Source organism: Candoia aspera, chromosome 2 (assembly GCF_035149785.1).
Source record: "Candoia aspera isolate rCanAsp1 chromosome 2, rCanAsp1.hap2, whole genome shotgun sequence".
Taxonomy (NCBI): Eukaryota; Metazoa; Chordata; class Lepidosauria; order Squamata; family Boidae; genus Candoia; species Candoia aspera.
Window position 1 is genome coordinate 132,662,608 of NC_086154.1, and position 13,588 is coordinate 132,676,195.

General features: G+C 43.5%; 1 protein-coding gene across 1 annotated transcript; it reads left to right on the plus strand.

The window, feature by feature from the left end:
* Positions 1-3,908: 3,908 nt before the first annotated feature.
* Positions 3,909-11,459, plus strand: LOC134492400 (lens fiber major intrinsic protein). Its single transcript, XM_063296571.1, has 4 exons — positions 3,909-4,268; positions 8,228-8,392; positions 9,526-9,606; positions 11,274-11,459. The coding sequence occupies exons 1-4, from the start codon at positions 3,909-3,911 to the stop codon at positions 11,457-11,459; spliced, it is 792 nt and encodes a 263-aa protein (XP_063152641.1).
* The last annotated feature ends 2,129 nt before the right edge of the window (positions 11,460-13,588 follow it).

The following is a 13,588-nucleotide window of genomic DNA, read 5'->3' on the forward strand; positions in this document are numbered from 1 at the left end:
ACTGAAAATCATAGATAATGCAACTTTGGGGTTGCAGAAGAGAGATTCAAGAGCTTCACGTGGCCTACTTACCTTGCTTTATGGCAGAAGATGGCATTCTTTGTGTCATTCAACATAATAATTGTACCCCAGGAATGATGATGGAGTATTGAATACGAAGAGCTTTTTATTTGCAACGTATTTTGTTGATAGGAGTTATAGGTGATCATGGTGGGAGTTGAAGCTCAATATATCAGCAGAGCACCAGGTTTGGGAAGGCTGAAATACTGTACAGCATTCTCAACAGCTCCTTATCATCACTTAGTCCAGCAGCATCAGCACGTAGCGTAGCATTAGCAGCAACTGCTTACAACTCAAGTAAGCTGTAGTCACCAAACTGGTACTCAGGACATTGTCAGAACCAACATTCTGTCTTGACTGTTGTGAGTGGTATCCTTGTTTTTTAACCAACACATTGATAAAATTCACCACTACTAGCAATCATCCTCCACAGTTGTTCTGTAATGCTACCCCCCAGTTTGTGAGCTAACTCATAAGATCTCAGTCTGAAAATAGCCCTGAGCTCATTTGGGGGGGGGGGGGAAACAGTGGAGGAGAAATAGGTGGTCTATAAATTGGATAGAATTGGGGGAATCCCTGGGATAAACTAATATGGTTTGTATTAGTAGCTCTTACCACCTTGTATCAGCTCACTGTGATGACCAGCATTATGGGAATTTTATTTCAACTAAATCTACAAGGCCACAAGTTGTGCAATCCTGTTTTAAGGACACAATAGATTCTGGGATAGCTAATGAATGAATGGTTTCAGAAGAAAAACCGTCATCAGAAGTAGACAGCTGGAGGAGAAATACTGTACAGAAGACACAAAACCATCATAAAACATCAGACATGCTTCCAGTTTCCAGTGCCAGTCAGACGCAATGTCATGAAGAGTCTTACCAGGCAGAGGGGCTTTTCAAACCCGTGCCTACCTCTAGGAAAAATATCAGAAGCAGAGACATTCAGTGTCTTATGCTGATTTTATGCTTACTGACTGATCAAAAGCTTTCAACGGTCATGATAGGACTGCCCACCTCAGCCTTACTAAGCACATGGCATGAAAATTAAGGCAGGTCCTCATAGGTATTTCCAGAACGTTGAAGGCAAAACATTTTTTCCTTCCTTGTTGGGAGGAAATACACATCTGGGATGGATTTACACATCTCGTGACAAACTTATTGTGGTCTCAGTGCAGCATAACATGCAAGTTTCCCATTGACATGATGATTACACGTCAAGAAATACTAATCTTCTAGGAGAAAAATGTCCAGTGATATACAGAGAAATTATTTGGTTTAGGACTACGGAACGAAGCAACGTATTGGTATTCCTTTTAACTTGCTAATGACATGTTGATAGTTCTGTGCTCGAATTAGGCTGGAAGTAGTGGAACAGCTCTTACCTCACTGGCAGAACAGTCAGCATATCCTATGGGGTGCTGAATCCAGAAGGAAAAGGGAAAAAATACAGAAAATATAAAATCATAAAACATCTGACATGCTCCGGTTTCCAGTGCTAGTCAGAAACAATATCACAAAGAGCCTTAAGAGACACAGGGTCTTTTCCTACTCACACCTAACTTTAGGACAAACATGCTCCTGACCACATATTTTTTCTGTCGAGTCCCTCTGATGCTGCCTTCGTCTTGCCCGCAGCCCCGGAGTGAGACAGCCTTAACGCTTTCTTAGATGTACTGACGCTAAAGTAGCATTTCTCTCCTCCTGTTCCCCCCCTTACCCAAGACCAGCCACCAGATGTGTAAAATATGATGTTGGTACAGCACAGAACTGACACAGATGTCTCCGTGCATCTGCTTCTGCTGTGCTTTCCTTCCGTTCTGGGACCATGAGGGAATCCTGCCACCTTAAATCTTGCTGCCCCAGAATGCATCCTTACTGTGTGTCCAGAGCAGGACCGTCCTGTGTTGCTGTCTGTACAGCTGTACTGCATAATACTGTATAGGCAGTGATCGATGTTTCCTCTGGCTGAAATCTGAATGTCACCAACAGTAGGAAAAACCAGCCCCAATCACTGAATAGGATATATGCTGGGCCAAGGCTTGCAAGGTCCTAGCACTCTGCCAATCCATTTTTTTTCCTGTTTGTTTTTCCAAAGGACTGTTGACCTATCGGGGTAATGACCACTAGTTGACAATGAAGAGTTGTCTCTCCTGAGGGCGACATAGCAGTCACCCTGATTTGTTCTGCTCAGATGCAGCCACTGATACAATGTTCCTAAGAACTGGTGTATGTGAGAGAAGTGTTAAGCTGTGCTCTTGGATACGTGCCATATCTTTTTCTCAAATTGATTACTGTATTGACCTGTCAACCTACTGATCAGTAGGTGGCAGGAGAGAGATACCTCTTGGCTTCCATCTAGCAGTCAACCAATCTGTGCAACTGAGAGGCATCTGCTGGATTAGTGTGGTTGAGGAGCTCGATTTTGAGAAAGGGGGTTTTTTATCTGTGTACAGGTGGATAGGTCAACCTGCTCTTCAAAATACAGCACCTAAAGCAGTTGCAGAAGGTGGGTTCCAGTCTCCCCCACAGCCAGAGCAGAGGAAAACCAGAAAACCAGAGGAAGGCCCTCTGCCCACCTACCATCCCAACTTGTATGGAAATGTGGTGGATAGGGATGGTGTTTGTGCAGTGTCCATCTGTCAGGTGCTTTGGGTTGTGGTCCCTCAGCTGAGGAAGCAACTACTTCAGTTGACAGAATTATTAGAACAACAACAAAAAAGGAAACCACAAAATGGCTGCAGAAGCCTTGTTTCAGGTCTACGCCAAAACAGCCCTGCAGCACAGGCACAGAGCCCAGTATCCAAATGAAAGGGGGAAGTCCCAACGCAGACCTGACAGAGGAACCCTGACCACATCATCTCAAGCAGCCTTCTCCATGTGCCTAAGGTTGTCCACATGGAAGGTCTTCTGTTGGCATAACATTGAAAACACTACTTCCATTCCGGAACACCTAAAGTTGTCTTCATTCTCCCCTAACAGCACGCTGACAATGAGACAGAGGCAACATTATGAAGACGTATGGTGAGCAAAAACTAAATGGGCACTTTACGACCACAGCAAGGTGGCAGTGGAGATGCACTCAGAGGTGATAGAGAGATGATAGTGATCATCAATCAAGATAGCAAACTTCATGCAAGTATAGTTTTCTGACAACTCAGGTTGACATGACATGAATGGGTTGAGAGTTCTTCAGTTCAGCAATGGGGAAAAGTCAAGAGACAATACCCTATGATAGCAGCTGATGCTTCCCTGGCATTCACACACATGATCCAACAATGGCATGTCACAAGTAGTCAGAAGCTCTGGCTGCTTGCAACTGTTGGAAATTAGGCTGTTTCCCTCTCATGCACCTCTGCATCAGGAAGAACATGCAAGTGTGTTCCCCAGCCTTTGATCTGGATTGTGAAGGACAACTCCATACCACCTCCCCCACCTCCCAGTGACCTCCACTGAAGCCATTTGCAAACCATGCTTGGGGTCTTTCTCCAATAGTTGCTAAGCAGAAAACGAAAGTAAGGCATCTTAGTTGAGAGATGAGCAAGGGAAAGAGAAAAGTTGAAGTGAAAGGGGTCGACTTACTGGAGTTAAAGCTCTGATAGGAGCCACAGGATCTAGGAATCAGCTTATGCCTAAACCTTTAGGTCAGGCAGTGAAGAGTTAAGAGACCCCCATCAGTCAATCTGTGTTCCCACCTCCTGGGCTGGACTAGACTAGCAAACCTTATAAAGTTCACAGCCACAATAGAAAGCAAGGGGCTTAGGTGGAGGGGTAGTGAAGCAAGCAGCAGTGAGCTCCAAGATCATCCTGCTGCACCCTGTTCAGTCTCTGTCCTCCTCCTGACACGTCATGTGGGAGGCACGCTCATTCTCCTTTTGGAGAGCTGTTTTTGCTGAGTTCTTCGGGACTATGTTCTACGTGTTTTTTGGCCTGGGGGCTTCACTTCGCTGGATTGTTGGCCCCTCAAATGTTCTACAGGTGGCTCTGGCCTTTGGCTTGGTAGCAGCCACCATGGTGCAGTCTCTAGGCCATGTGAGTGGTGCCCACATCAACCCAGCTGTCACCATGGCCTTTCTGTTGGGCTCGCAGCTTTCCCTCTTCCGTGCTGTCTTCTACATGGTTGCCCAGGTGTTGGGAGGACTGGCCGGTGCAGCTGTGCTTTATGGAGTCACCCCAGCAGCACTACGGGGTAACCTGGCGCTCAATACGGTAATTGGATCATGCAGAGCCGTCTAGGAATGCTTTTTACGGGGGGCGGTATCCCTACAGCTATTAACAAGCAAAGAGTTAGCATTGCTGTATGCAGGAGATCCTCTAAAGGGCTACACATTGTGACATTTAAAATCTGGATTGCTGGGGAGACTAATCGGGGATGTAGAAGTATGAAGGTAGAAAGTACCATCCCATACAGGAGGATTTTTTCACCCTAAATCTGTAAGGACAGATCTGTTAGCACAGAGCCTGAAACAAGGCCTGAACTGTTTTTATGGGAGCAGGCAAACTATTTTTGTCTCAGCTAGTCTCTTGGAGTAGCCAGATTGCCCAAGATACTTTGCATGCTTCTTTGTCTGAGTGGTGTGAGAGTGCAAAGTACAAAGGAGAATATGATAGAATTTGATATCAGTGCAATAGGATGTAGTAAGAGGGTTAGTAAAAGAATGGGATCTGTGAGAAGAGAGATGCAGATTAAGTATTTTAGGATGATAGGAGTGATATCAAAGGCACTCTTAATGAAACAATTTTATCATTGTTGTAACTTTTAATCAGATCTGCAGTTAGTTCTAACGTAAATCAGCCCTTCCACATTTTGAAAGAAAAGCAAGCGTTGCTCTCCAAACCACATATCAGAGAACATTGCTCTTGTCAAAAACAATCCTAATTTGAGAGTTTTCAGATATATTATATGTGAATTAGAATGAAATTAATGAACTTTCCTATGTGAAGAAGCCCTTCCGTTCTTGATGTAAACCCACTGTACTGCTAGAACATTCCCAAATGGAAGTCTGCTAAAACTATCAATACTACTAATTGTGAAACTGTAATTTTTATTTTTGTGAAAAGAGAAAAGTTAGAATTTGTGCAAAAACACAGGAACATTTCAAGTGAAAGATAAAGTTCAGGATCCTCATCGCTAGGCAGGGTAATGGCACATTACAAACTTCCCATGGATATACCCTTAGGTAGTAAATGAACTGTTTTCAGGAGGAAAAAGTATTTTTAAAGCCCTCAAACTAGCATTTCAGCTGAGTTTAAAAGCCTTTTAATTATGGATTTTGTATCTGTGTATTTTGTATTTGAGCAGTAATTGTTGCATATTCAAATATCAATTATCTGAATGAAAATTATACCAGGAATGTATCTTGAAATATTCAGAGACTGAGTGAATTAAATGGTATTAAATACAATCTGTGTTAGTTACTGTACATGTCATATTTTTACATTTTGCTGGCAATCTAATTCCAGATAGCAAATTTTGGAGGTGCACAATAATGGATGTTAAAATTCCTAGAAGAATTCTTATGATGATACAGTTCTGTTCCAGATGAATGGAAGGCATCTGTACTCATCCTTCTCTTACAGACTGTGAAACTATTTTAATTCTTTTTAGAGGTTTGGTGACAAGGCCTAATAGGGTTATTTTAACACTGGTGCAATTAAGGCTGGCTTAAGTCTATCTTACTCACAGACTGGGCATGCCAATAGAAGATAATACATGTAGCTCAGGGTTGAACTGTGGAGTCCTTGGTGCTCTCTGTGCTTGGTTGTTTGCTTGCAGACATTTCATTACCCAACTAGAAATGTCACTGATGAACAGACTGGGGATGCAATGAAGGTGATCTCATGGGGACACAGCAGAAAAAAGGCATTGCCATGATATATTTATATCACGGTTAGTACTAGTGGAAAGCCCTAAATTGAACCAGTTTCCTCCCATTTTTCCTATGGGAAAAACTGATGTATATACCCATCAGTTCCCTTGCTGATTCAGGGCTTCTCAGGACTGTCTAGTTGTCCTGCTGCTAGAATAGGCAGGCAAATGTTTCAGAAGGGCAGAAATGGATGATATTGCCCTCTCTTAATCCTTCACTCACCTGCCAAGCAACCTCAAGGCACATTGCTCTGCTCTGCTTCCAAAATACTGTACACTTTTCCATCTTACAACACCTTTAGTGACAGTGTCCCATGGGGACAGCACAGCTTGTGGCAGGCTAGTCTCAGCAGCTCATTGGCTACTTTACAGAAAAAGGACCATCCCTTCAGTTGAGCCAATGCATGACCTCTAGTGGCTTTTAGATCAATAATTATTGCACTAGAATACAGGTAGTCCTAATTTAGCGCCTGCCTTGTTTAGTGATTATTCGCAGTTATGATGGTGATGAAAAGGTAACTTTACAACCAATCCTCGCATTTACAACCTTCGCAGGTCTGTAAAGCAAAGGAAAGCTAAAGTAAGATCATAAGCATAGTCATGGTTTCACTTAGCAACTGCTTCACTTAATGACCAAGCTGCCAGTCCCAATTGTGGTTGCTAAATGAGGACTACCTGTAGTCAATATAAATTTTGCCTTGCAAGTCAAATGTTGCTGTTTTGAAACTCAGCAGGGGCATTATTATCGTTATGATTATTTTTCAAGTCTCTCTGTGCTTTATTTTTTTAATCAGTAAAATTCCACCATATCACTGATTTTCCTGTCACCTGAGATAGGAAGTTTTCACCTTCAGCTCTGAAATAGTACAAATAACCTATTCAATGTGAGATGTGCCAGCCTGCTGTCCCCAAGTCCTTGACCCTGAGGAGAAAATTGTATGCAATTGGACCGCAGTATTCATCCAGGCAGTTAGAAATTTGGGGTGGGTGGGGAACCCTAACCCGATGTGTTAAGAATGAGATGGGCTCCTTGATGAGTGACTGCAATCTGTTAGAATATTAAGCCCAGTTCAGTCTCAAAAGGAAGATGCAATAAAAGGAAGACAATAAGCTTGAGAGACAGTAGACTGAAGGAAAACTAGCAGGGCTTCGCTACGCCTCCCGTTATATTTTACTTCACTGCTTGGTGCTCTGAGTACTGAAAAGGAGTGAGTCTAGCTGCCATTTTAATTTCTGCCAAACCATCACTTTGGGTGTCATTGTGGGAAATTAAAATATTGCCCCCCCATTAAATTCTCCCCCTTTAAACCCACTATTCAGCAAAGATGGATGGCCATCAAAACACACTTCCCCAAACCTACTCAGACCAGGAGCTGGCTCAGAAGACTAGTCATCTGGGAGTAAAAGAGGACTCTGCAAGCAGCTGTGGGCCAGTGATGTAGGGAGGCTACAAATCCACAATCCACAAATTGGTGCTTGAACTTCACTGCAGGCAGAAAGGGCTTACTCTGTGCACCCCCCTTTAACTCCTATTTTCAAAGAGTATGGTGGTGGTGGCAGTGGTATGGAATGACATAATTTGGTTAAAACTGGTTGGAGTCAGCAATGGAGTTTGTGGATTTAAAAGTCCCTGCCCTTGCATTTTTCCACTTCTTTCACCCACTGACACAGAGTATGGTGGGATAAACAAAGGGGGGGCCTTTGGGTTCAGGTTTCAGATGAAGAAAATATGTAATGTACTAATAAACAGCTGCTCCTTCTTTGGGTAGAGATGTAGTGTGGAAAAGTCAGACTAGATGGCTTTTAGGAATGATTTATTGATTATTCCTAAAATTAAGAGAGAATTGAAGGAGGAAAATCAGCTATACTTGAGAGACAGACTTATATTAGAAAGTGCCACTGTGTTTGATTTAGCCACTTGATATAAAGATATAGATGGTAGACTCTCAGATTTGTCTTGCTCCTTCACCTAAGCATCTCTCCTCCTGGCTACAGGCTTTCTGTTGCTTTATAGGCCAACCTTACTTTCCCGTATCTTTAGCTCACCTTACCAAGCCTCTAGCTTGACTAGAATCAGGTCTGGCAGATAGTCACATGGCCACTATTAAAATGTAATCTGATTGCCATATCCAGCTCCACAAACCTATGCTAGATGTAAGTGCAATCAGTGCTCCCTTCTGATGTGTATAAAGAATGTCTGGAAACCAAAGCCCCTACGAGGTATAGTTAGGTATGGAATGAATGATAACTTCTGCTGTTCCTCATAGTTCTATCCTTCACCATATCTCCCTGGCTACAGATGCACCCCAGTGTAAACGTAAGCCAAGCTACCATTGTGGAAATCATCCTGACCCTACAGTTTGTCCTCTGTGTCTTTGCCACCTATGATGAGAGACGTAATGGACGCATGGGATCCGTGGCCCTGGCAGTTGGATTCTCCCTCACACTTGGACACCTCTTTGGGGTAATGATTCCATGTGCAAGATGCACCAATGTATAGCTAGCTGTAATACATTTAGGCAGTCTCTGTAGTAGCCACCTGACCCTGCCTGGGTGGAGGATTAGTTCCCCCCAATACTTCCCCTCATTCTTAACTGCATCTTATCCTTCTCTCAGTTTAGCTTCAGATCTTTCTTCTATAAAATGGGGGATTTTTTTCCATCAAGCACACCATTCTTCCAAAGAGAATCTTTGGGGATGGGGGTCATGCCTTTTCCTGAAGCAGCTTTTATTCCGGTCTGGATTTGAAGAAGGCTTTTGAAATTAAGCCTATGGCCACGTGAAATGAGTTCAGTGGTCCTTGGAATTCAGGTGAACCACTCCTGCCAGAAAGCGTTTCCAGTTTGCTTCTGCAGGAATCCTGTTTCTCAGACTTTCCAACAGTTGGGATAAAACACTGAAAGCAATAACGCAAAATCCATACTTTGAATCACAGCTGCCAACTGAAGTGCCTGCCTATCTTCTGTAAGGCTCAGTCTTGAATGGCATGGGTAGCTTGTGAGAGATGTTTATTTGAGAAATTCAGTATAGGTTACTATATACAAATTCCAGCATGATTTTAGCTGGACTGCCAGTTGTTTTTCATTTCGGGGTGGCTGATTTTAAAGTTGAAGGGCCTAAATGGCTTAGGCTACTGAGATGACCGCTCTGTCATTATGAAGCGGGCCTATCATTAACATCTGCAAAGAGGCCCTTTTGAGGACATTGTCACCCGCGGTAACCCTCTTGTCAGGCACCAGAAAAAGGGCCTTCTCTTGAGTTGTTTAAAACTGATCAAGTCTATTCTCTTCGGAGTAACAGCTTGCCCCTTCCAGAAAAAATTTAATTGGGCCCTTTAAACTGCCTTTCAGTGGGTATACATTGTTTTTGGTGCCTTAGGACAGTTTTAAGCTTGATTTTGGTGCTTTAACGTAATTGTTGTTGCTTTATTTACTTATGTATTTACTGTTTGTCTTGTGCATCTGCCTAAAGGCAGTATACAAATGTTGATATTTAAGCAAACAAATAAATAAAGGAGTTGGACCCTTTGGGCTAGGAACATCAACAGCATGATGAAAAAAAGAAATCTTTTCCTATCTAACCTTACTCTTTTTTCAGATGTACTACACAGGAGCTGGCATGAACCCTGCCCGATCCTTTGCCCCAGCTGTCCTAACCCGTAACTTCACCAACCACTGGGTAAGGAATTGGTTTGTAAGGATAGGGAAAGATGCCATCTTACAGTGCTTTGAAACAACAGTCTAGGGGCTGAAGGATTATCAGGTTTTCCCCCTCTGAGTTTGGAGATACAATTCCAGCTTCAGAAGGGGGAATCATGTCCGATTACTCCTTTATCCCAAGCAGCCTCTGAATTCTTGAAATTTGGCTCTCAGGAAGTCCCAAATACTGTAAGGTAGTGTGTGGTTGAGGAAAAAACATGGCAGGAGCAACTTGGGTGCATTTCAATCTTCCATTAAAGTAAATATTTTTAATAGTCCCAAAAAGAAATGACACTCAGTTCCAATTTTTATTCTGTTGGTATAGTTGAGAGGAGGGAACCAGTTTGGTGCAGTGGTTAAGGCACCAGGCTAGAAACTGGGAGACTGGGAGTTCTAGTCCCGCCTTGGGCACAGAGCCAGCTGGGTGACCTTGGGCCAGTCACTCTCTCTCAACCCTGGGAAGCAGGCAATGGCAAACCACTTCCAAAAAACCTTGCCAAGAAAACTGCAGGGACTTGTCCAGGCAGTTGCCCAGAGTCAAGACTGATTAAAAAAAAAAAAGGTTGAGAGCATCCCAATGTCACACTTCTTTCGCCTCACTTTAAGATTATTCTGCTAATAACCAGGTATATGACAATATATGAATCAGCAAGCTTAAGTCAATGGAACTGGAGATCTGGCAATTATGGAAGAGCCATTGCTTTACTTGTCTCCTCTCGGGCCCCAGGAATCAGTGTCCAGGCTCAGAGATGGGGCTGGTAAAGTAGAAGAGACTAGCTGACTAGAGCTGCAGGGTGGGCTGCAAGTGCTTTGAGGGAGGGTTTAACACTCTTCCAATTCACTGCACCTCTGCAAGCCAAGATGTGGAAAGTGTGGACTCCAAAGAAGCCAGAGAAATGGCTGTTGGGGTGTGTGTGCTCCATTTTGCCAGAGGCAGACTCTCCAGCTTCTGGACTGCCTCTGCAGCCTTCAGAAAGAAGCAGAAGAGGCTGGCTGTTTCTAAACCTGGCAGCTGTCTACAGCCCCCCAAACAGCTGTTTTGTGGGCTAAGGGGAACTTTCAAGTTGTGAAGGGATATGATTTGAAGGGGAGTGCTTTGACAAGGGTGTGCTTCTACTTCATGCATGCAGAGCAGCAGACATGAGCCTGTCGCTTGTCCTAAGTTACCACTTTCTCAAGTCCCATCTGACCTCACTGCCCTGACTGGCAAATGGATTCCCACTGGCTGGTGATGTCCATAAAGGTGGAGGGTAGTAGAGCCAACAGGTGTGCCAGTCCCTTTGCTCAAGATGCCTTGCTCACCTGAAATCAGGACACCACCATTCACTGGCAAGCCAGAACAGAGGCTACAAAGCACTGTTTCTCAACCTTGGCAACTTCAAGCTGTGTGGACTTCAATTCCCAGAATTCCCCAGCCAGCATAGGAATAGAGATAGGATAGCAATACAGAGTACGGAGCAGTACAGAGATAGGATAGCAATCAGCAATAGGAACAGCCAATTTTGTGCCAGCACTGCATGGTTTATGAAAGGCCCTGAAGCTCCTGAAGTATTTTTTTTTCTGCAATGCTATAGCCTAAGCTGTTTCTGCATCTCTAACCTATCTTCTTGTTCCCCCTTCCCATGCTTTGTTCTTTTGTTCTTCTAGGTGTATTGGGTTGGACCAATTATTGGTGGTTTGATGGGTGGCTTTTTGTATGACTTCATCTTCTTCCCTCGGATGCGTGGTCTCTCAGAACGTTTATCTATTCTCAGAGGTGACCGGCCCACTGAAACCAGCACACCCCGAGAACTTCCAGGGGAACCTATTGAGCTGAAGACACAAGCACTATAAACAGTGACCATAGGTGCCACAGTCATAGCTCATACACACATCCCTGCTCCGGGGAGAGAGGGGGCAGAATAACTGGCCCAGTATACAGACTGTGATTGCTCCTGGCCAGTGGGAAGTGGTTGTACAAAGGAGGCACAAATCAGAAGGGGAAATACGTTATCCAGTCTTTCTCTCTCATTAAAACAAAGTAACAGACACATACACAAAAAATGGGATAATGGAATGCAGAGAGTGCGGTTGGGAGGGGAGGGGAACTATGTCATTGCCTGATTTTTAAACCATTTATTTTGCAGTGAGAAGTCTAAAAACAGCTTTGTGGGGGAATCAAAAGGTATAAGAGAATAACTCTGCCTGACCTTCTGCTTTGAATTCTTGCAAAACCCAGAGCTGCCTCTGTGTGTATAATTATACGTGTGAAGTCCTCGCCAGTGAGGCACTTTGGTATGTGAGTGCGTGTGAGTGTGCGTGTGTGTGTAAGAGCATCTTTGAAGCTTTGAATGGCATCTGCATTCCTTTCACATCTATTGCTGCTCTCCCTCCTGCTCCTGAGTTATTGTGGGAGGCAGATTGTTTAGTGTGGGATTGCTAGAGTTCTTTGTGAGTTTGCCATTGGCATCTTTCATTTCCCCTGCTGCCTTAATATTCCGGCTCCAGCATGTTGGGCTATGCCAGCAAGGCATGAACCCTTGGCTCATGTTTATAGTCACTTGAATAGGAGGAACAAGGGCAAGTCCTTTCTTTCCCTCCATGAAGGTAGCTTCCCCCTTGGAGGAACCATGCTCAGATTATCTACTGACACAGGCTGGTGAAAGTAGTGAGGGAGAGAAAGTGATTTGTGCCCATGTAGTATACATACATACATACATACATACATATATATAATTTTTGCTTGTGCATATGTGAGAAATTATTTGGGGGAGGGGAAGCAAAAGTAGAGCCAGAGTCAGAACCCCAGCAGGGAACGAACATTGCCTAATAAAGCATGTGCTTACATAGAGAAGGTCTCAGTTGAATTCCTGGCATCTCAGATAGCAACCTCAATATGCTCAGTGCTGATCCTGGGCCTGCTGCTAGTGCCAGCTCTGGTATTTTGTGCTACGCAACAGCTTTCCACCATAACATTCAAAATGCCAGGTAGGGATTTAGCAGCCTGAGGTAGGAATGTCTTATAAAGCCTCTTTCAAACACCGAAATCAAAACGAGCTTCCTGAGGGGAAAAAAGGCTCTAGCTTTTTATTTAAAATATTTATTGATGTGTTAAATTTGTGTCCTGTCTTCCCATCAGATGCTGCTGCTGCTACTGCTTCATCTTCCTCAATGTCCCACATAATTCATCCCAGTGCGAAAAATGAAGTGAAATAGAATTCCGGCGGGGTCCCACTTGTCTTTAGGCTAGGGTTGCCATATCTAGAGTGCAGAAATAGAGGCAGCCAGTAGATGGTACCAAAAGTGTTTCATGGATCTCTCTGCTGCCATCTAATGATCATCTAGCTTATTGTACATACGGGAATCCTACATTAGGCAGACTGAAACTGTTCCATCAATTTGAGTTTACCCTAATTTGAAATTAAACTTTCAAGCCCTGTAGCTTTATCCTCAAAGGCAAACTTAGGGCAAGGGGTCAGAGTAATAAATCAAATACAAAGGAGACTTGATGTTGAAGAATACGAATCTCTATAATCTTCCCCTCCTGCAAGCCAGCTTTTGTGAATTGCCTTTTAGATTGCAGGCCCTAGCTATACATGTAGCTTCAGTGAGGTTCCTTCCATAAATATAGAACTTGTGAAATGTTGTGGGCACCATTTTCTATTTCTACGATAGCCTATTCCATCATATTCCCTGATACCATTTCACCACCCTTTTCCTATTTGCTATGAAGATACTGCATGGAAATAGCCTTTTTTGTAGAATCCTCTAGGCCCTCAGCCTGGAGGATCAATAAAGCTATAAAGGATGACATACTTTTTTTAAATTGAAAGTTCTGCTCAGATGTTCAAAGTAATAAAGAGCACAACTCTAACCAAACCAAACCAAATTACTACTATTCTCCACCAAATTAACAAATGCAAACACTGTACACTTGAGAGCCCTTAAATCCAGCCTCTTCACATTCATTCACTAAAAACAAA